Source organism: Hippoglossus hippoglossus, chromosome 17 (genome assembly GCF_009819705.1).
Source record: "Hippoglossus hippoglossus isolate fHipHip1 chromosome 17, fHipHip1.pri, whole genome shotgun sequence".
Classification (NCBI taxonomy): domain Eukaryota; kingdom Metazoa; phylum Chordata; class Actinopteri; order Pleuronectiformes; family Pleuronectidae; genus Hippoglossus; species Hippoglossus hippoglossus.
The window spans coordinates 24,507,274-24,529,756 of NC_047167.1; the positions used below are offsets into that span (position 1 = coordinate 24,507,274).

General features: G+C 45.4%; 4 protein-coding genes across 12 annotated transcripts in view; 1 reads left to right on the top strand and 3 right to left on the bottom strand.

The window, feature by feature from the left end:
• ttc19 (tetratricopeptide repeat domain 19) overlaps positions 1 to 4,917 on the bottom strand; it is a 5,597-nt gene extending 680 nt beyond the window's left edge. Inside the window, exons 1-9 of one of the 3 annotated variants that reach the window (XM_034612883.1) lie at positions 4,789 to 4,917; positions 4,378 to 4,493; positions 4,087 to 4,175; positions 3,414 to 3,524; positions 3,203 to 3,241; positions 2,950 to 3,006; positions 1,645 to 1,706; positions 1,356 to 1,450; positions 521 to 684 (exon numbers count right to left, since the gene is read on the bottom strand). In XM_034612883.1, the coding sequence (XP_034468774.1) occupies positions 521 to 684; positions 1,356 to 1,450; positions 1,645 to 1,706; positions 2,950 to 3,006; positions 3,203 to 3,241; positions 3,414 to 3,524; positions 4,087 to 4,175; positions 4,378 to 4,493; positions 4,789 to 4,862 (807 nt within the window). In that variant the 5' untranslated portion in view covers positions 4,863 to 4,917. The remainder of the gene's footprint in view (positions 1 to 520; positions 685 to 1,355; positions 1,451 to 1,644; positions 1,707 to 2,949; positions 3,007 to 3,202; positions 3,242 to 3,413; positions 3,525 to 4,086; positions 4,176 to 4,377; positions 4,494 to 4,788) is intronic. The other 2 variants (XM_034612884.1, XM_034612885.1) reach the window with 2 other exon arrangements.
• A 1,268-nt stretch (positions 4,918 to 6,185) lies between these two features.
• Positions 6,186 to 10,871, bottom strand: LOC117777843 (oocyte zinc finger protein XlCOF6-like). Its single transcript, XM_034612865.1, has 4 exons — positions 10,854 to 10,871; positions 8,641 to 8,787; positions 8,027 to 8,174; positions 6,186 to 7,812 (listed from the first exon to the last, which is right to left on the bottom strand). Exons 1-4 carry the CDS (start codon positions 10,854 to 10,856, stop codon positions 6,473 to 6,475), a joined length of 1,638 nt encoding a protein of 545 aa, XP_034468756.1. The 5' UTR covers positions 10,857 to 10,871; the 3' UTR covers positions 6,186 to 6,472.
• A 5,732-nt stretch (positions 10,872 to 16,603) lies between these two features.
• On the bottom strand, positions 16,604 to 20,593 carry tmub1 (transmembrane and ubiquitin-like domain containing 1). Of its 2 annotated transcripts, XM_034612901.1 has the most exons (4): positions 20,463 to 20,519; positions 19,921 to 19,986; positions 18,225 to 18,727; positions 16,604 to 17,435 (listed from the first exon to the last, which is right to left on the bottom strand). In XM_034612901.1, exons 3-4 carry the CDS (start codon positions 18,683 to 18,685, stop codon positions 17,084 to 17,086), a joined length of 813 nt encoding a protein of 270 aa, XP_034468792.1. In that variant the 5' UTR covers positions 18,686 to 18,727; positions 19,921 to 19,986; positions 20,463 to 20,519; the 3' UTR covers positions 16,604 to 17,083. The 2 variants fall into 2 exon arrangements, with proteins under 2 accessions (XP_034468792.1, XP_034468791.1); XM_034612900.1 differs by lacking the exon at positions 19,921 to 19,986 and having other exon boundaries at positions 20,463 to 20,593.
• A 722-nt stretch (positions 20,594 to 21,315) lies between these two features.
• The window catches only part of ubtfl (upstream binding transcription factor, like), an 11,404-nt gene continuing 10,236 nt past the window's right edge, over positions 21,316 to 22,483 (top strand). For 2 of the 6 annotated variants that reach the window (XM_034612829.1, XM_034612828.1), the window contains exon 1: positions 21,630 to 21,860. In XM_034612829.1, coding sequence (XP_034468720.1) covers positions 21,663 to 21,860 — 198 coding nt within the window. In that variant the 5' untranslated portion in view covers positions 21,630 to 21,662. Of the gene's footprint in view, positions 21,861 to 22,483 lie in introns of all 6 variants that reach the window. The other 4 variants (XM_034612826.1, XM_034612827.1, XM_034612832.1 and 1 more) reach the window with 3 other exon arrangements.

The window sequence follows — 22,483 nt, forward strand, 5'->3', positions numbered from 1 at the left end:
GTGGGTGTGTCTCTCCCTGTGGGTGTGTCTCTACCTGTGGGTGTGTCTCTCCCTGTGGGTGTGTCTCTACCTGTGGGTGTGTCTCTCCCTGTGGGTGTGTCTCTCCCTGTGGGTGTGTCTCTACCTGTGGGTGTGTCTCTCCCTGTGGGTGTGTCTCTACCTGTGGGTGTGTCTCTACCTGTGGGTGTGTCTCTACCTGTGGGTGTGTCTCTACCTGTGGGTGTGTCTCTACCTGTGGGTGTGTCTCTACCTGTGGGTGTGTCTCTACCTGTGGGTGTGTCTCTCCCTGTGGGTGTGTCTCTCCCTGTGGGTGTGTCTCTACCTGTGGGTGTGTCTCTCCCTGTGGGTGTGTCTCTACCTGTGGGTGTGTCTCTACCTGTGGGTGTGTCTCTCCCTGTGGGTGTGTCTCTCCCTGTGGGTGTGTCTCTCCCTGTGGGTGTGTCTCTACCTGTGGGTGTGTCTCTCCCTGTGGGTGTGTCTCTCCCTGTGGGTGTGTCTCTCCCTGTGGGTGTGTCTCTACCTGTGGGTGTGTCTCTCCCTGCTCCTGGCGGCAGATTGTCAGTGCGTACTCATAGTCCTGCCTGGCCTGGTCCAGGCGCCACGTTGATGCTCGGTATCGAGCTCGAGAGTCCAGACAGAGTCCGAGGAGAAGGCGGGTCTCTTTTCTCAGCGCCTCCTCCTCCTCTGCAGACGACGAATAGCATCAGTCAGGACATAACATCGATAATGTGAAAAATGTTTAGAACATGAAAAGTCTTAATAATATGAATAAAGGGAATAAAGTTAATAACATGAATAATGTGAAAAGTTTGTTTATCATGTGAGTAGCGTTAATAATGTCAACAAGGTAAAAGGTCTTAATAAAAGAAATAACATTAATCACACTAACGTGAAAAATATTAAAATCTAATAATTTGAAAAATGCTAATTACGTGAAACATTTTTTAAACTTGAATAATGGGAATATGTCAATCGTGTGAATAATATGAAAAGTGTTAACATTACTCACGTTAAGAATGTGAAAACTCTTGATAACGTGAATAAAGTGATAGATCCTGATCGAGGACTATGATCACAACCAGACTTCTTGATACACAACATGTCTCCTCACATCTTCTACCATCACTGAGAGGAAGTCCTCAGTTCCTCTGCTCCTTCATCTCCATCAGACATTATGTATAAACACTTTAAACATGAAGTTACAAACTGGTTCTTCTCATGTAGTGAATCCTGTTGTTGTGTTGATGTGTTCAGTTCCATCAGCGTCTGTTGGACTTGTGTCCTGGGAGAGGATCCTCACATGGGACTGAGCTTTATTCACTGATCACTAAGTTTCTCTGTAGTCTCTGTCTCACCTGTCTGTTCCTCTGCTTTCAGGTCGATGGTTTTCTGCAGTTTGGCCTCTAGAGACTCTGAACAGAACCTGAAGCCATGTTCAGCAAGCTCCGCCCTGCAACAACACAACAAACAAATACACAAAGTAACAAACCAACTAACCAAGAGGCCAAGGCCCTGAACTATGAAGCAGGATTAGATCCTTTGAGCTCCTCTGATGAGTTTCTGAAAGATCTAGATTCAGAGGAATCTAGATCATAGATCATATCCAGAAGAACAGCTGAGTTAACTCAACAAGTTAGTTCGTACTTATTCTGCTCAGCGTAGATGGAGGCGAGCTTCAAAGACATCTCGATGAAGGCATTGTCGTCCTGGTAACAGACAGGAAGAGTGAAGATCAAAGAGCACACACACACAGAGACACACACACGCAGAGAAACACACACACACACAGAGACACACACACACACACAGAGAAACACACACACAGACACACACACAGACACACACACACACACACAGAGAAACACACACACAGACACACACACAGACACACACACACACACACACACACAGAGAATCACACACACAGACACACACACACAGACACACACACACACGCAGAGAAACACACACACAGACACACACACAGACACACACACACACACACACAGAGAAACACACACACAGACACACACACAGACACACACACACACACACACACACACACACAGAGAATCACACACACAGACACACACACAGACACACACACAGAGAAACACACACACAGACACACAGAGACAAACACACAGAGACACACATACACACAGAAACACACACACACAGAGAAACACAAACACACAGACACACGCACACACACACACACACACACACACACACACACAGAGAGAGACACACACACAGAGACACACACACACACACACACAGACACACACACACACAGAGACACACACACAGAGAAACACACACACACACACAGAGACACACACACAGACACACACACACAGAGACACACACACACACACACACACACACACACACACACACACACACAGAGACACACACACACAGAGACACACACAGTGCCACACACACACACACAGAGACACACACAGAGACACACACACACACACAGAGACACACACACACACAGAGACACACACACAGTGGCACACACACACACACAGAGAGACACACACACACAGAGACACACACACAGTGGCACACACACACACAGAGACACACACACAAAGACACACACAGAGACACACACACACAGAGACACACACACACACAGAGACACACACACAGTGGCACACACACACACACACACACACAGAGACACACACACACACAGAGACACACACACACACAGAGACACACACACACAGAGACACACACACAGTGGCACACACACAGAGACACGCACACACACACACAGAGACACACACACACAGAGACACACACACAGTGGCACACCTACACACACACACACAGAGACACACACACACAGAGACACACACACAGAGACACACACACACAGAGACACACACACACAGTGGCACACCTACACACACACACACAGAGACACACCTGTGGCGTTCCTCCTGACAACATGAAGCTCATCGCTGCTTTGAACAGTTTTTCTGCCTGAGACAAAGAAGAGATTTGACGATATGAGACGACAGACATCACTGTGACATCACAGTGACGTCACTGTGATGTCACTGTGATGTCACAGTGACATCACAGTGACGTCACTGTGACATCACAGTGACGTCACTGTGATGTCACTGCTATTACAGGTATAAGAGGAGGAGCTAGCCTGTGATTGGATGTTACTCACATTGTCCAGCTGACCCTGCACGTAGGCCAGGTTCGCCATCTGAGGAAACACAGAGCATCTTAAGACGAGGTCAAAGGTCACACCTGCAGGTTTACAGCCCATAGTACATATTCAGAAGTGGGTGTGGTCAGATACGGATGTTGCCAGAGTCACATGTGGGTGTGGCCAGGCATGGGTGTGGCCGGGTGTGGGTGTGGCCAGCAGGTGTTACCAGGCTGTAGGTGTAGATGACGGCCTGCTTGTTTCCGGTCTGATGAGCGAGAGCGACGGCCTGATGGAGGAAACCTGAAGCTGCTTGAAGCTGACCCCGATACACACTGAGCTGAAAGACACACAAACACCTTAACTACTGCTACTCCTGCAATACTACTACTACTACTGCAATACTACTGCAATACTACTACTACTGATGCAATACTACTGCAATACTACTACTACTAATGCAATACTACTGCTACTCCTGCAATACTACTACTGCAATACTACTGCTACTCCTTCAATACTACTACTACTACTACTGCTGATGCAATACTACTGCAATACTACTACTACTACTGCTGATGCAATACTACTGCTACTGCTTCAATAATACTGCAACTCCTGCAATAATACTGCTACTACTGCAATACTACTGCTACTCCTGCAATACTACCACTACTACTACTCATAATAAATATACTACTGCTGATACTAATACAACTACCACTATTATTGCAGTACTAACAATACTACTGATACTACTGCAGTACAAACAACACTACTACTGCTCACACTAACACTACCACTTCTACTACTGTTCATAATTACAATACTACTGATACTCATAATACTAATACTATAGCTGCGGTACTAACAATTCTACTGAAACTACGGTTTGACTGTACCTTGGCTTTCTTCAGTAGCAGAATCATCTCATCGTCTTTCCTCTGAGCTTCATCTCGTTTGTCTTCATCAGAACTGAACAGAGAGAAAGCTACACACACACACACACACAGACACACAGACACACACACAGACACAGACACACACACACACACAGACACACACACACAGACACACACAGACACAATCACACACACAATCACACATACACACACAATCACACACTTTATGCAAAATAATTGAAAAGTGCAAAATCAGCAGATTTATGGAATTTGGTGTAAATTATTTTTTACCGACTGTTGCCCACAGAGCTGCTCCTCCTCTTCCTCCTCTTCCTCCTCCTCCTCTGCTCTCAACGTGTTTTATGTTTACCCAGAAGGCCGAGCGTTTTCCTGCCACAGAGCTGCTGCTGTAAATAGAACATTTACAAATGTAAATTCAGTGGCTTGAAACCATCTTTTCATGTTTTTCCAATTGAGCCGAAGAGGCCACCGAACAAGAGGAGAAGTGCATCAGTATATTATATATATATGTATTTTCTTCAGTGATGCTTTTATTTTTTACAAATATCTGATTCAACTTTTTTATTATATCATTTATATTGTTTCTATGACAACATTAACTTATACACGGTAACACGTTAACTGAAACACTGTAGAATGTTGGATGACGTCATTCAGGTCGTGGGTCTGACTCTCACTCACCTGCCTCCAGCTGCTGAGCATCTGGACCTGATCAGGGTCAGAACCACAGCACGACGCACACAGGAGGCCGCCATCTTCACTGATGACGTCAAGGCGACCGGACGTCACGAGGTGTCCCTCGTTGCCTTCAAATTAAAAGCAGCGGAGAAACGACTATTATAAATTCTTCGGATTTTATACACAACAGTTTTAGTTTAGTGACAAAGATGTTTTTCTTTTCGATGAATGAAAATATTTAAGAATAATCATTAAAAAAAAATCCTCCAGGATCTTCTGTCATTATTTCATTACATTCACTCATTTATTGTCGTCTATTGGTTATATTCATTCAAAATCATATTTATCTTCATGGTCTTCATGCTGAGACAAGTTTTATTTCATCAACCAGTTTCTGTTCACGTTCTGATCCTGGATTCAGACGCTGAAGAAAATGCCAACATCCTCTGTACAGGTTTGAGCTTTTATTGTGAAAGACAACAGGATGACACAGATGGATGTGTTTTTGTATGGAGGCATCAACAGCCTTAAAATGAATCATGGGTTCAACTCTGAGAAACAAAGCAACTGGTGTCATTAAAAAGTCTCCAGTCCAGAATCTGGACCAACAAGTCCAGAGTAACAGGTCCCTGGTCCAGGACAGGGACGCAACTGAAGCTGCGGCAGTGGACAATGATCGTGGACTATGATCACAAGTCTTCTTGATATATAATACGTCTCCTCAGATACTCGACCATTACTGACAATAATCCATCAGTTCATTGACCTTCAGCTACAAAGTGTTTATTCTTATCAAAGCTGTAAATACTCTGATCTCTCTGATGTTCTCTGTTCCACGGGACATCTGTTCACTTGTGTCCGTCCTGGGAGACGGATCCTCACATGTGTCTCTGAGGTTTCTACCTTCTTTACCTGTTAAAGGTTTTAGTAGTTTGACTCTTGTTGAGGGTGAAGAACAGAAGACGTCTCACCTTGTTAAAGACCATGAGACAAACTGGGATTTGTGAATATGGGCTATACAAATAAAATATGATTGCTGGATCCTTTAATATCAAGTTTTTCTCATCTTAACCTGATGTTCACATGTGCAGTGTGTTCAGACGTGTTTCTGCAGCTGCAGATTCTTTGTTTCTTTGAGATGTGGTGAAACATTCATTTCATGTTCGATGACACTAAATAAAAATGTTCTGTTTTTAAACGATTACAAAGTGATCACCAGTAAACATGCATCAGTATGAGGACAAACCTTTTTTGCCATGTTTTTATGAACAGTTCTTTTAATGATCATCTTATTCACTAATTTCAGGAAGAAAAAAAAAGTGAAATAAATTGTAAAAGCAGCTTTGGATTCAAAGATCAACAAAAGAAAAACCAGTGAATGTAAAATTGTGTTTTATTTTTTAAAGAGACTGAAACACATTGATGCCATTGACATCACTGCCTGGTTCAATTCAGCTGCTTTTATTTTGAAAAGGAGTCAATTAAACTGCAGATTCATAAAAAAACTACAATTATCAGTGTTTTAAAGCATCTTCATGATCTGTCACTGCTGCAGCGCCACCTGCTGGCAAACTACAGTAACTAACATCCAGTTGTATTACACCTGCATGCACCCGTCTCTCCGCTCAGTCTCAGACCTGCGTCATTTGTGTTTTTAGGAATACAGATGTATTTTCCAAACAGCCCTTCACTCAGTCGGTCTGTGGTCGGTGAACCTCTTCAGGTGGTAGCGCAGCACTCCTTTAGTTTTAAAGGTCTTGCCACAGATGCAGGCGTGCGGCCGCTCGCCGGTGTGGTCGAGCTGGTGGACCCGCAGCAGCGAGCTGGTGAAGAAGAACTCTCCGCAGGTGATGCAATAGTGGTTTTTCTCTCCGGTGTGTTTGGATCTCTGGTGGCTCAGCAGCGAGCCTGACGTGATGAAGCTCTGGCCACAGTCCTGGCAGGTGAACGGGCGCTCGCCGGTGTGGATCCTCTCATGGGCCCTCCAGGAGTTGTGGTAGGAGAAGGACTTCTCGCAGTACGAGCACTGATACAGCTTTTCTTTGGTGTGGCTCAGCCTGTGCATCTTCAAGTAGTGGGCAATGGTGAAGCTCTTTCCGCAGTCGTCACAGGTGAACGGCTTCTCGCCCACGTGGAACAGAGTGATATGGGACTTCAGGTGAGACGACTGAGTGAATCTCTTGCCGCAGGTGGTGCAGAGGAACGGCCGCTCTCCAGTATGTGTGACCATGTGAGACTTGAGGTGGGGGGACTGGGTGAACCTCTTCCCACACTCAGTGCACTTGTAGGGCTTCAGTCCAGTGTGTGTGCGGTTGTGCAGTTTCAGACCCTGCAGGCTGGAGAAACATTTGCCGCACTCGGTGCAGTGATAGGCCCTGAGGTCCTCATGGGTCCTCTGGTGGCAGTGCAGGCCGCTCTGCAGCTTGAAGCCTTTTCCACACGTGGGGCATTTATGTGGTTTCCTTTTGGAGTGAGTCACCTGATGGAGCTTCAGACTCTGAGGGTTGCTGAATGTCTTCATGCACTTGGGGCAGGACAGCAGCTTCTGGTTCTTGTGCGATTTGCGGTGGAAGTTGAAGCCCTGGTAGGAGACAAACATCTTGTCACAGACTTTGCAGCGATAACACTTCTCCCCCTTGTGCACCTCCAGGTGCTCGGTGAGCTCTTGCCGCTCGTCGAAGCCGTCCCCACAGAACCAGCATTTGAAGGGTTTGGTCCCGGAGTGTGTCCTGTGGTGGGTCTTCCAGTCCCTCTTCAGAGCGAAGGTCTGGTCACAGTACGAGCACTGGTACGGTTCCTTGCGATTGTGGATGTGCTGATGGATGACGAGGCTCATCAGGGTCGGGTAGGTTTTCCCACACTGCCAGCACTCATTGGGTTTCAGTCCTCCGTGGATCCTCAGGTGAGCCTCCAGGTGAGACTTATTATAGAAGCCTTTGGTACACTCGGAGCAGTAGACCATCTTCCTGCCGGTAATCATTGAGCAGTGCTGGCTCGCTCTCTGGTTACAGAGCTGAGGGTGATGGTCTGTTGGAAAGGTCAGAAGTCAATTACTGCTCCTTCAAGAAGAAGACGCAAGTTATAAAAGGTGCAACGATTAATTAAGACAAATACTTTTTATAAACTATCAGTATCTTGGAGTATTCAAACCGGTCAGCTGCAGCCTGAGTGATCAATATCATTTCAACACCACGACTGTAAATGTCTTACTATAAACCTCGGCTGTTTGAGGGTTAGTTACCCAGAGACAGGAAGTCCCGCCCCTCCAGCCACATCCTACAGTCCGTCAGTTTGACGAACAGATTCTTCAGGACAGGATACGACTGGATCTCCACGTCTCCGTCTGGCTCCATTTTGATTTGAACGTTTCCAAACTCTTCAGCTGAGTCCTAGAGAAAAAACAAAAACTCATCAACTGCAAATGCGACAGCTCAAATCAAGTCAGTTCAGTTTGCCAAACTGGTCCTGCTTCATCTTACTGATCTGTTTCAGCTCTGCTTTAAACTGGTTCAGTTCTGGTTTAAAACAGATCAGCTCTGGTTTTAACCGGATCAGCTCTGGTTTAAACCGGTTCAGTTCTGGTAGAAAGCGGTTCAGTTCTGGTTTTAACCGGATCTGTTCTGGTTTAAACCGGATCAGCTCTGGTTGAAACCGGTTCAGTTCTGGTTTTAACTCTTAATTTCTTTTTTACAGAATATTTAGAATTTGTATAACTGTGACGTCATCAATGACATAATCTGTCTTCGGTCAGCCTGAGGCGAGCACCGTTAGCTTTAGCACAGTTAGCTCACTAATAGCTCCCGTGTCGGACCCTGCGGTTGGAGTACGAGCAGCGGGTCGCTCGCTTCTTTTTACCGGTGAAGCCGCGTCGAGCTCCATCCCTCCGGTTCCTCCAGAGGCCGAGACGCTCCGGTCCACAGGTCCGGTGACCGAAGGGGGAGAGCCGGACACTGAGGCGCTGCAGCAGCGGTGCACTTCCGGGTCACGGTTCATCACTGCAGCCTGTGGAGGAGCCGCTGACTGTAACACACACGTTTGTACAGCTTCTTAGTGAGGACATTCATTGACGTAATGCATTCCCTAACCCCCCCCCAACAGTCCATTAAAATGACGGGGGGGAATCACAAAGGGAGGACCGGCCAAAATGTCCTCACTCCGTTGGTTATATGCTCAAACTGGTCCTCACAAAGATACACCCCCCCCCCCCTCCTTCATGATGTCCCTCATGCATATTTAAAAAGTAATTTCTACAAATAAGAGTCAGCTGTACAAATTAATCGTTAGTTTGTTGGGGCAGTCACTAATGAACAAAACATAACACATTTTGTATAAGTACATATGAAATCTTGCCGCATTTCAATTGTCCTTTCTCAGACTTTTGCCAACTGTTAATTTACTGTAGTTAAATGAGCTCTCTCTCTCTCTCTCTCTCTCTCTCTCTCTCTCTCTCTCTCTCTCTCTCTCTCTCTCTCTCTCTCTCTCTCTCTCTCTCTCTCTCTCTCTCTCTCTCTCTCTCTCTCTCTCTCTCTCTCTCTCTCTCTCTCTCTCTCTCTCTCTCTCTCTCTCTCTCTCTCTCTCTCTCTCTCTCTCTCTCTCTCTCTCTCTCTCTCTCTCTCTCTCTCTCTCTCTCTCTCTCATCGTGCGCATAGACTATATAGTGATTTAGTGGTTAGGAAAGGAGAGGATTTAGTGGTTAGGAAAGGAGAGGATTTAGTGGTTAGGAGAGGAGGGGATTAAGTGGTTAGGAAAGGAGAGGATTTAGTGGTTAGGAAAGGAGAAGATTGAGCGGTTAGGAAATGAGATGATTTAGTGGTTAGGAGAGGATTTAGCGTTTAGGAAAGGAGAGGATTTAGCGGTTAGGAAAGGAGAGGATTTAGTGGTTAGGAGAGGAGGGGATTAAGTGGTTAGGAGAGGAGGGGATTAAGTGGTTAGGAAAGGAGAGGATTTAGTGGTTAGGAGAGGAGAGGATTTAGTGGTTAGGAGAGGGGATTAAGTGGTTAGGAGAGGAGAGGATTTAGTGGTTAGGAAAGGAGAGGATTTAGTGGTTAGGAAAGGAGAAGATTGAGCGGTTAGGAAAGGAGATGATTTAGTGGTTAGGAGAGGATTTAGCGTTTAGGAAAGGAGAGGATTTAGCGGTTAGGAAAGGAGAGGATTTAGTGGTTAGGAGAGGAGGGGATTAAGTGGTTAGGAAAGGAGAGGATTTGGACTTTCCAAACGCAGCCCAAGTGTTCTTCACACTGAACATCATCTTTAATCATGTGAACGTTTCATTTTATTTAATCTCTTTTTAGGTTTAAAAAAAAAAAAAAATCAATGTGACAAATTAAGTGTGAATCAATGCTCAGACAAAACATGACATTAAATATCACATGAATGTTTCACAACAGGTCCCGGACATTTTCACCATCATAGTTTCAGGCTCATTATTCATTGAATAAGAAACTTTGTTGACAACAGAAAGAAAAACACACAGAGTGTAAAACCCTCCACTGTCTGAACCAATCAACACTTTAAAGCTTTACTTAAACCAGAGGTGGTGACGAGTTATCAACACACGAGGATGGAAATTAGCTCGCTGGCTAACACTAGCACATTCACAGAAATGTTGAATAATGTTTCTAAATAAATTAATTAGAATCCTTCTCTGCTGCAGTTTAATGTTTTTATAACGTCAACTGAAACCAGAGCGACGTCAGCGACGGTGGGTCACTGCCTCCAGGAGCAGAGACACCTACAGGAGAAACCAGGTATTACAGTTTCTACTGAGCTTCATTAATCAAAAGCTGTGAAACTGAGACTGAATAAACCAAAGTCTCTTTACTGGAGCTTTCAACCCTTTGTTTTCTTCAGCAAATGAAAGGAGCCCAGCTAACGGAGCCCGTCAGCTGTTCTGGGATCAGACAAATGCTTTGGTCAGTCTTTGTCAAGACGCCCCCACTCTGAGAACACACTGCCTGGCAGGGGCGCTACAATTCGGCCTTTTGTTTACATCATCTCCCAGGCGACAGGGCCCTGCCCACTCCATGACGTCATCACATGCACACATGACGCGGTTTGATGACACTCACCATCAAGTCAGAGATCTGACATCACAGCTTCATCTTCATTGGGTCATGGAGGTCACTCTGTCAGAGCCAATCAGACAGCAGCATTAATGAACAGGTAGAGACTCACCTGTAGGCCCCCCCCCCCCTCCCTGGATCAGAATACGCTTCGGTCCGGTTTCGTCACGGCACCGCCCCCTGTGAACAGCCTGCTGAGGGCGGGGCTTCAATCGGCCTTTTATCTCATCACTTCCTTTCCTGAGCCACAGGTAGAAACACAGCTGTCCCTGGGATCATAGGATCTTACCTGGGGGGGGGGGGGGTCCACACAATGACTCCAGGTCTGTGCTTCCTGCTGAGGGGACAAAATAACATTGAACATTAAATTGTTTTAATCAGCCAATCAACAGAAAGCTGATTTATTTAATCAACTTATTTTTAGTCAAAAGTCAAAAGGTGCATTCGGAAAGTCAAAATCCTCTCCTCTCCTCACCACTAAATCGTTTCCTAACCACTAAATCCTTTCCTCACCACTAAATCGTTTCCTAACCACTAAATCCTCTCCTTTCCTCACCACTAAATCCTTTCCTAACCACTTAATCCTCTCCTTTCCTCACCACTGTGATATATTCCAATCGGGGTCAGAGAATAGTGGTTATGAAAGGAGATGATTTAGTAGTTAAGAAAGGGGAGGATTTAGTGGTAAGGAGATGAGAGGATTTAGTGGATAGGAAAGGATTTAGCGTTTAGGAAAGGAGAGGATTTAGTAGTTAGGAAAGGAGAGGATTAAGTGGTTAGGAAAGGAGAGGATTTAGTGGTTAGGAGAGGATTTAGTGTTTAGGAAAGGAGAGGATTTAGTGGTTAGGAAAGGAGAAGATTAAGTGGTTAGGAAAGGAGAGGATTTAGTGGTTAGGAGAGGAGGGGATTAAGTGGTTAGGAAAGGAGAGGATTTAGCATTTAGGAAAGGAGAAGATTGAGTGGTTAGGAAAGGAGATGATTTAGTGGTTAGGAGAGGATTTAGCGTTTAGGAAAGGAGAGGATTTAGTGGTTAGGAAAGGAGAGGATTTAGTGGTTAGGAAAGGAGAGGATTTAGTGGTTAGGAGAGGATTTAGTGTTTAGGAAAGGAGAGGATTTAGTGGTTAGGAAAGGAGAAGATTAAGTGGTTAGGAAAGGAGAGGATTTAGTGGTTAGGAGAGGAGGGGATTAAGTGGTTAGGAAAGGAGAAGATTTAGCGTTTAGGAAAGGAGAGGATTTAGTGGTTAGGAAAGGAGAAGATTGAGTGGTTAGGAAAGGAGATGATTTAGTGGTTAGGAGAGGATTTAGCGTTTAGGAAAGGAGAGGATTTAGCGGTTAGGAAAGGAGAGGATTTAGTGGTTAGGAGAGGAGGGGATTAAGTGGTTAGGAAAGGAGATGATTTAGTGGTTAGGAAAGGATTTAGCGTTTAGGAAAGGAGAGGATTTAGCGGTTAGGAAAGGAGAGGATTTAGTGGTTAGGAGAGGAGGGGATTAAGTGGTTAGGAAAGGAGAGGATTTAGTGGTTAGGAAAGGAGAAGATTGAGCGGTTAGGAAAGGAGATGATTTAGTGGTTAGGAGAGGATTTAGCGTTTAGGAAAGGAGAGGATTTAGCGGTTAGGAAAGGAGAGGATTTAGTGGTTAGGAGAGGAGGGGATTAAGTGGTTAGGAAAGGAGAGGATTTAGTGGTTAGGAAAGGAGAAGATTGAGCGGTTAGGAAAGGAGATGATTTAGTGGTTAGGAGAGGATTTAGCGTTTAGGAAAGGAGAGGATTTAGCGGTTAGGAAAGGAGAGGATTTAGCGTTTAGGAAAGGAGAGGATTTAGCGGTTAGGAAAGGAGAGGATTTAGTGGTTAGGAGAGGAGGGGATTAAGTGGTTAGGAAAGGAGAGGATTTGGACTTTCCAAACGCAGCCCAAGTGTTCTTCACACTGAACATCATCTTTAATCATGTGAACGTTTCATTTTATTTAATCTCTTTTTAGGTTTAAAAAAAAAAAAAAAATCAATGTGACAAATTAAGTGTGAATCAATGCTCAGACAAAACATGACATTAAATATCACATGAATGTTTCACAACAGGTCCCGGACATTTTCACCATCATAGTTTCAGGCTCATTATTCATTGAATAAGAAACTTTGTTGACAACAGAAAGAAAAACACACAGAGTGTAAAACCCTCCACTGTCTGAACCAATCAACACTTTAAAGCTTTACTTAAACCAGAGGTGGTGACGAGTTATCAACACACGAGGATGGAAATTAGCTCGCTGGCTAACACTAGCACATTCACAGAAATGTTGAATAATGTTTCTAAATAAATTAATTAGAATCCTTCTCTGCTGCAGTTTAATGTTTTTATAACGTCAACTGAAACCAGAGCGACGTCAGCGACGGTGGGTCACTGCCTCCAGGAGCAGAGACACCTACAGGAGAAACCAGGTATTACAGTTTCTACTGAGCTTCATTAATCAAAAGCTGCGAAACTGAGACTGAATAAACCAAAGTCTCTTTACTGGAGCTTTCAACCCTTTGTTTTCTTCAGCAAATGAAAGGAGCCCAGCTAACGGAGCCCGTCAGCTGTTCTGGGATCAGACAAATGCTTCGGTCAGTCTTTGTCAAGACGCCCCCACTCTGAGAACACACTGCCTGGCAGGGGCGCTACAATTCGGCCTTTTGTTTACATCATCTCCCAGGCGACAGGGCCCTGCCCACTCCATGACGTCATCACATGCACACATGACGCGGTTTGATGACACTCACCATCAAGTCGGAGATCTGACATCACAGCTTCATCTTCATTGGGTCATGGAGGTCACTCTGTCAGAGCCAATCAGACAGCAGCATTAATGAACAGGTAGAGACTCACCTGTAGGGCCCCCCCCCCTCCCTGGATCAGAATACGCTTCGGTCCGGTTTCGTCACGGCACCGCCCCCTGTGAACAGCCTGCTGAGGGCGGGGCTTCAATCGGCCTTTTATCTCATCACTTCCTTTCCTGAGCCACAGGTAGAAACACAGCTGTCCCTGGGATCATAGGATCTTACCTGGGGGGGGGGGGGTCCACACAATGACTCCAGGTCTGTGCTTCCTGCTGAGGGGACAAAATAACATTGAACATTAAATTGTTTTAATCAGCCAATCAACAGAAAGCTGATTTATTTAAATCAACTTATTTTTAGTCAAAAGTCAAAAGGTGCATTCGGAAAGTCAAAATCCTCTCCTCACCACTAAATCGTTTCCTAACCACTAAATCCTTTCCTCACCACTAAATCCTTTCCTCACCACTAAATCGTTTCCTAACCACTAAATCCTTTCCTCACCACTAAATCCTCTCCTCACCACTAAATCGTTTCCTAACCACTAAATCCTCTCCTCACCACTAAATCGTTTCCTAACCACTAAATCCTTTCCTCACCACTAAATCGTTTCCTAACCACTAAATCGTTTCCTAACCACTAAATCCTCGCCTTTCCTAACCACTAAATCGTTTCCTCACCACTAAATCGTTTCCTAACCACTTAATCGTTTCCTAACCACTAAATCCTTTCCTCACCACTAAATCGTTTCCTAACCACTAAATCGTTTCCTAACCACTAAATCCTCACCTTTCCTAACCACTAAATCGTTTCCTAACCACTTAATCCTCTCCTTAACCGCTAAATCCTCTCCTTTCCTAACTACTATTCCTGGACGTTTCCTCTTTAAAAGGAGATAAGTTAGGAAGCAGTGAAACTCCTTTCCTCACCAGTTAGAATAGATCAAATGAATAACTGAATGATGACTGAGCGGATCAATTTGTTTGATCGTTTCTGGGTTACAATGTGATGGTGACGTTTTTCAGAAGATTTCACTTCCTGTTTGAGAAACAAAGTGTTCAAATAGTCCATTTTACTTAGGAACCTTCTTAACTGAGTGAAATGACCTGAAGTGTTTGTAATGAGATCTGTTCAATTCTCTGTTAAATAAAGGCTCAGTTCACCTGTGTTCTCCATGTTCCACACGTTCTCCATGTTCCACATGTTCCACGTGTTCTCCATGTTCCACACGTTCTCCATGTTCCCCATGTTCTCCATGTTCCACACGTTCTCCATGTTCCCCATGTTCCACACGTTCTCCATGTTCCACACGTTCTCCATGTTCTCCATGTTCCACATGTTCCACACGTTCTCCATGTTCCACACGTTCTCCATGTTCCACGTGTTCTCCAGCTGAGCAGATCCTCCAGGGACCGGCATGTTAGCATGTTAGCTTAGCTCAAAGTTCCAGTCCTTTGGTCAGAGAGAAAGCTTCCACAGTTAGCTTTAGCATTAGCATTAGCTTGGTGTAAGAGTCTCCGAGACTCCGGTGAGTACACGTTGTTGTCGTCTTCTTCTACACACATATATATATATCTCTATAGATCTATAGAGATATATATATATGTGTGTATATACACATATATATATCTATATACACACAGACCGGAGCGGTCAGCCGCCGCCATGATGTCCTCAAGCACACCACTGACCAATCACGACAACGTTCTTCAACAACACACTGACCAATCACAGCGCTTCCTCTTTAAATGTGAACGGTGACTAGAGACCGGAAAAAGAAGATTGAGTTGTAGGAAGTGACGCTCCTGACGTAGGTCGCCATCCGTTAATAAACCGAACAAAGAAGAAGAATAACCTGATCTTCATGTTTTTGTCAGAACCGAACGATTGAAGTAAAAATGTTGGAATAAATTTGAAACTTTGCATTTGATCTTTTAATATTGTTCAATTTGTTTAACAGTGTCCTAAATATCAGAATTATAACAAGCAGGGAAACGTGTTACCTGTGTATATGATGAATTCAAAAAATGTGCTTTTCATTTATTTGGTTTTGTTTGTTGGATTGATGTTATTGAAATAAAATATATACGTGTTCAGTTTCCGTGACGATCAAACAAACTCGATGTGTGAACATGGTGATTTGTCGTGAAAACGACTGATTGTAACTTAACTGACACTCATTTAAAATTATTAAACATTTTTATCATCACTGAAATGAGCATAACTTTTGTCTCGAGGACAGTTTATTTTATCTGTCGGAGGACAGAGACGTCTCACTGCTTTGAATTGTTTTAATTAAACTGATAAAATACTTTATTGATCTGTGTTGTGTGAACAATGTTTTCATCATTAACTCTGATCTAAAATCAAAACTCTTTAAATTAATTTAAATCACCTGAATCATCGAACTGTGGTCCTTTGTCTCCACCAATCAGTGCAGTTTCTGTCTATGAAATCACTGTGACCTTTGACCTTTGTAATCAGTTCACCTTTGAGTAAAAACGTTTGTAATGAATATGAAGATGTTCTTTAAATCGTACTGTTGAAAGTTACTAGTTGAACAAGTTTGAAGGGACCTTGACATTGTTTAACACCCGGCAATAAACCAAAGATTGTATTGTCTTCACAATACGGAGGGACAAAAACATTACGCCCTCTCTGCGGCCTCCAGGTGTCGCCATTGCAGAGATAAATAAAATAAAATAAATCTCCCACAATAAACCTGGACTAATGATGTCACAGTGAGCAGCTGATCTGATTGGTCTGAGCTCAACACTGATTCATGTAAATGACTTTTGATGATTTCCTTCTTTTTTTTGTTGCCAACTTAATTTTTCTTCTTTAAGATATATTCTGCTGTTTTTAGATTATATAATGAGTGTCTGATGTCATCACTGTGACATCACAGTGTCTGTGATGTCATCACTCTGGAAAAAAGATAGGACAACAAGATAAATTAATGTTTAATAGATTTCTCTCTTCAAAAGCTTTAATGAGACAGACAGGTGAGCAGACAGACAGGTGAGCAGACAGACAGGTGAGCAGACAGACAGGTGAGCAGACAGACAGGTGAGCAGACAGACAGGTGAGCAGACAGACAGGTGAGCAGACAGACAGGTGAGCAGACAGACAGGTGAGCAGACAGACAGGTGAGCAGACAGACAGGTGAGCAGACAGACAGGTGAGCAGACAGACAGGTAAAAGAGCCTACACAAACAAGATTAAAAAACCAAAAAATTAAAGTCCTTGTTTACACTCCATCTCCATGGCAACAGAAACAAAAACAAACATTAGCTCTCTCAGCGTCTGTGTCCTCCCGCAGCTTCGAGTCCTGTTGGGCTCTGAGGTCAGAGGTCGCAGAGAGAGCATATGCGAGTGTGCGCCACACCTGGCTGCTGACATCATCACAACAGCCTATCAGAGAGCAGCTAGCGGCGGTACACTCCGAAGGCAACCAGGCTGAGGAAGATGGTAACTCCGACCAGTGAGGCGGTGGCCGGGGCGGTGAAGAACTGCCGGTACTGGATCTGACAGTACCACAGCACAGACAGCATGAGAGCCAGCAGCGGGACCATCAGGCTGCCTACGTTCAGTGCCACAGCCACCTGATCAGCTGGCCGCGGCCCCCCCGCCGCCCCCCGTCCGGCATGCTGGGAGATGTGACAGTGCAGGACGCAGTTGTGGACGAGGTTCAGAGAGGCCAGAGTCTGAGCATCATCCTGAAGCAGCTGACCCTGATAGATTAACCGCACCTGCTGCTCCTGACCCGCAAAGTAGGTCCTGAAAGGTCAGAGGTCAACACATCAGGTGACGTAACTTTACCAGCTCACTGAGAGCCACAACCATGTTGCAGTGCGTGCTGGGATACATCACACGGTGGGTTCTATCAGTCAACCGGTGTAGAACCAGAAAGGTGAAGGAACCAGAGAAGGGTCTGAGTCCAGGTCTGAGTCTGAGTCCTGGTCTGAGTCTGAGTCCAGGTCTGAGTCCTGGTCCGAGTCCTGATCTGAGTTCAGGTCCGAGTTCAGGTCTGAGTCCAGGTCTGAGTCCAGGTCTGAGTCCAGGTCTGAGTCCAGGTCTGAGTCTGAGTTCAGGTCTGAGTTCAGGTCTGAGTTCAGGTCTGAGTTCAGGTCTGAGTTCAGGTCTGAGTTCAGGTCTGAATCCAGGTCTGAGTTCAGGTCTGAGTTCAGGTCTGAGTCCTGGTCCGAGTCCTGATCTGAGTTCAGGTCCGAGTTCAGGTCTGAGTCCAGGTCTGAGTCCAGGTCTGAGTCTGAGTTCAGGTCTGAGTTCAGGTCTGAGTTCAGGTCTGAATCCAGGTCTGAATCCAGGTCTGAGTCCAGGTCTGAGTCCAGGTCTGAGTTCAGGTCTGAGTCCAGGTCTGAATCCAGGTCTGAATCCAGGTCTGAGTTCAGGTCTGAGTCCAGGTCTGAGTTCAGGTCTGAGTCCAGGTCTGAGTCCAGGTCTGAGTCCGAGTTCAGGTCTGAGTCCGAGTTCAGGTCTAAGTTCAGGAGTAATAACAGTAAGTTTTAGTAGTGGTAGTACAGTAATAGTAGCATTTGCCATAGTTACCGTTTGATGTATCCAATGGTGTCCTGTGGTTGGACCTGAGCGGTTCTCTCTGTGTCGTTGAGAAACTTCAGTCTGACGACCATGTTCCTCTGAGAGGGCGGAGACTCCTCCCCTCCCCCTCTGTTCCTCACACCATCGCCTCCCCCCTCCAGCCTCTCCCCCCTCCCATCTCCTCGCTCCTCGTCCTTCTCTTCCTGAGGGGGGGCGGTGGGAGCGTCGGTCAGAGAGCTGTCACTAACAGAGCTGGAGGGTGATGAAGAGGAGGTGCTGGCAGTGGGGGGCGTGTCTTGGTGGATGGGGCCGGTCCTCAGTGAGGGGGCGGGGTCTGTGGCTGAGGTGAACAGATGCTCTGGGGGATCGGAGGTCTGGGTGGAGATCCAGGCGAGCAGCAGCACCATGAGGAGCAGCAGGGAGCCAAACAGCAGCGTCACTTCGTCTCCTACGCCTTCAATCAGAGCCATCGCCCCCGGCAACGCCCGCTGGGGTCAACGCAGTTTACACACCTGTACAAAAGGGGCGGGGCTTAGCATCAACACCACACTTGTGCTGTGTCAGAATGTTTAGTGAAGTTTTTATACCCTATAGTGCACTCACTGTTTCCCACAATGCATCATGAAAAGTAGTCTTCAACCGATGGTCACTAATCGAGCAATATCTACCATCATGCATTGCGCTCGCAGCAGAGAAACAAAAGGAGAGAGAGCAGCATCAGCCCGACCGGTCGTTTAAATGTAAATACGAGCAGAGCAAAACGCTTATTTCTACATTTAAAGATGGTTATTCAACATGAAAAATAAAATGAACATTTAAAATGTATTATGGTATTTTCCACCGGCCGACGTTATTGTTCGTCATAAGCTGACGACAACGACCAGAGAAAATGATCAGAGCAGTGGCTGAAAGTGTTTTTGTCTTTTTCTGATGAGCTCAGCTCTCTGTAAAGAAGTCACTATACACACACACATTTATATATATATAAAGTAGAGTCAGTGAATGAGTGATTTCACTTGTTCGAACAGAAGGAACACACCTGTACCCGTCTGTCCATTTTTTAAACATGCCCCTTGTTTGTGGCTCTGAGCTAATTGGTTCCTACTGAAGTTATATATCTTTAATAACACCTCACATCTGAATCATTTCACAACAGCTGATCGCTGCAGTTTCAAACAATCAGGAGGGAACTTTTGTCGGGGACACTTTTCAGTGGTGGATGAATCCACATGTGGAGCAGTAGTAAGTATTGATGGGGAGGTTCTTCACCTCCACGTTGTCCACACTAATAGTTGTTCTCCAGTGTGTGTAGTTGTTGTGTGAGTAGTTTGAAACTGTGCATGTTGTTTTTGAATAAATCTTGAAACTTTATTGTTCTGTGATAACTGGACACAGGTGTGAACGTGTTTACCTGAGCTTGTGCAAGTGTGACATGGTTAATTGTAGAGCTCACGGTTAACTCTGGTTTAATTCAACTAAAACCTGGTTTATCCCTCAGACTTTATATATCACATGGTATTAAACAAGGGTGCCCAATTTCATCACACTTGTCTTTGATTGCCTCTCAACTTATAAGGGATCTCAGTTGTGGATGCGGACATCGTCATTAGTCAATTGGCAGATGGCACACTTTTGCTGAGGGACGCTTCCCAAATTCGTCTTTCCATAGAATTGATTAAGGTTTGTCCAAAGCCTCTGGCCTCACCTTTAATTTAAGAAGATGTGAATTGATGGCTGGAGAAGACTGACACTCCCTCTTTATGTGATTTTCCTGTGAAAGAGCAAGTTACATATCTGGGAATAATTATTACCAAAGAGCAAAGCAAGAGGTATGAATCAAATTTGAGCCCAATTATAGAAAAAACACAAAAGAAAGTGCATTCACTGTGGTCACTGAAAGGAAGAAGAATTTTTGTGTCGATATGTTGATTGTCTTGGATTCTGACTTTGATAAATACAAACAAACAAAAAAGAGCAACTCGGGCCTAATTCGTGTTGTTCCGGGTCTGGCTCGGGTTATCTGCTCTTGGATCAGTCCGGTTATGGGTCACAGCTCCACTTTAACCCGGGTCGGATCGAACCTGCTGAACCAAACTGATGACTTCAGAACCAAACTCTGCGCTAACTGTCAAACCGGACAGGAAGTTAGCTAAGCTACATGCTAACAGCTAACAGCTGGTTAACGACCGTCCAGTCAGAGTCAGTTTGTAGATGAACAAGTTTAAATAAAGATTAAATCAAACTCACAGTTCAGCTGCTGGCGCTCACATCACAGTTAGCCTGAAGCTAACCAGGCTAATCTGTCCCCTCACTTCCTGCTTCTTCTTCTTCTTCTTCTGAGCACACTGACGCTCTGCGAACCAATGCTGCCCCCTGCTGGTGATCTGCTCATTTTCACATTAACACACTCACACAAACTGACCGATGGATTGATTATTTGATGGATTGATTATTTGATGGATTGATTATTTGATGGATTGATTATTTGATGGATTGATTGATTGATCCTGCAACATGACGCATGCGCACTAATCGTCCATTGTCCAGCTCATCGTGAAGCCGAGAATGCACCGGATGTTTAAGGTTTGTCCTTCAAAATAAAAGATCAGGAACTGATTTAACACATGACGTTAGTTTTAATTTATTTATTTACTTCAAGCCCACAAATTGAACATTTACACAATTTAATTAATAAGCGAAATGTAAATAAATCATGATGTAACTTTGATACAGTTACAATTAAATTAAATTCATCTTCATCCTTCAGACTTCTGGGGACTCGTGGTGCTTTGTGTTTGTTGACAGTCTCTGTGTGTGTGTGTGTGTGGGGGGGGGGGGGGGGGGGGGGGCAACACACGTCACTTCTTGTTTTTATAATTTTTTGGACAAAGTTCATATGATTAATAAACACTGAATAAACATCCTGTTTATATTAAATGTATTTCATTAATTAAACTGGATTAAAGCCCCGCCCCTCCACAGACACACCTGTGGACACTTCCGGGGGACAGGTGTATCGATCAGGTGGATGTATTGATTGATCGGTGATTGGCTCTGTCCCTCCCCGGCTGTGTGGGAGGGGACCGCTGACTGGGAGCTCAGACCCGGCAGACGGTGCGCTGTCAGCGGGAGGGCCGTCATGTGGATGCGGCCCCTCTGTCGCCTCCGAGCCGCTGATCAGCAGCCACAGGCCGGGGAGGGAGAGCGCAGCAGCTGGGACACTTTGGTTCTTCCTCTCCCGCCCCCCCGGGCCCCGGTCGCACCTGTCCGGTCCCCGGGCCCCGGTGCTGAGTGTGAGCGGCGGTGGAGCATCTGGAGCCGGACTGTTAAATGTGTGTGGAGCTGCTGATGTTTGGAATAAAAGCTGTTTGGTGTTTGTGAGTCTGCCCCGGCTCCGGCCCCGGCTCTTAGCCGCTGTCTCTGGTTTCATCCTCCGCCTTTGTCCTCATGTTTTCCCCCGGAGTTCCTCCCCCTGCGGCGCTGGGCGGAGTTTCATACCGGACTAGACGCTCCTTTTGTCGGATTCGTTTCGACCTGACTCCCCGGGGTTTACGGCTGAAAAATACACACTTTGAAAGTCCTGAAATAATCCTAACGAGCACCGTGGTGTGCAGCGTGAACCCGGGTTTCTGTCTGAACCGGAAGGTGAGTAGTAAGTTGTGATTTTAAACAGATTTCTCTGGTTTTCTGCTCGTTGGTCCCCGAGTCTCCTGAACATTCATGGCGGCCTCGCAGTGAAGCTTGTGGGGCAGCAGCGACTCTTCCTCCCGCTGAGCTGCGGCTTCACCCGTCACAGGTCCAACACATCGACGAGGCTCAACAGTGAAAACACTCAGAACAAGAATTAATGTGAAAACAGCACAAACACATTTTCATCGCTTCGCACTTTAGCTCAACACGACGCCGCTGCTCTTTTTTCACTTTCACTCGTTTTTTCTCGTTAAATCAAACGTGACGTTAGCTCGTGCAGCTCGTGCAGCTCCCCTCGTGCCAGCGGAGCTCAGTGCTGCCTCCTGGCGGGGGACAGACGCCATCACCGGGCAGCTGGAGGCCCGATGCTTCTCCTGATCGATCAGTTATCCAACTGATCGATGTTCGATAATCACACGAAGACGTTCGGCTCTTTCCGGCTCGTTAACCGAGTCAGCGAATTAATGCGAAGCTCTCTACCGCCCCCCCGTGCTCACTCCGAGACCACACTCATCAAAGTAGCTGAACTAATCCAGATTTAAGTGAAAGAGTCCAGCTTGAATTAGCTGCAATTTGAG

Bases quoted from the DNA above. Each gene is read 5' to 3' on its own strand.
- LOC117777843 (XM_034612865.1), bottom strand. The intron at 8,175-8,640 runs GTAAAAAGAAGC...TTTTTTCTCTAG, and splicing joins AGCTCGACGCGGCTTCACCG to GACTCAGCTGAAGAGTTTGG. The intron at 7,813-8,026 runs GTAACTAACCCT...CCTTTCCAACAG, and splicing joins GCGGGACTTCCTGTCTCTGG to ACCATCACCCTCAGCTCTGT.
- tmub1 (XM_034612900.1), bottom strand. From the start codon at position 18,685: ATGGCTCTGATTGAAGGCGTAGGAGACGAAGTGACGCTGCTGTTTGGC. The intron at 17,436-18,224 runs GTAACTATGGCA...CTGACCTTTCAG, and splicing joins ACCATTGGATACATCAAACG to GACCTACTTTGCGGGTCAGG.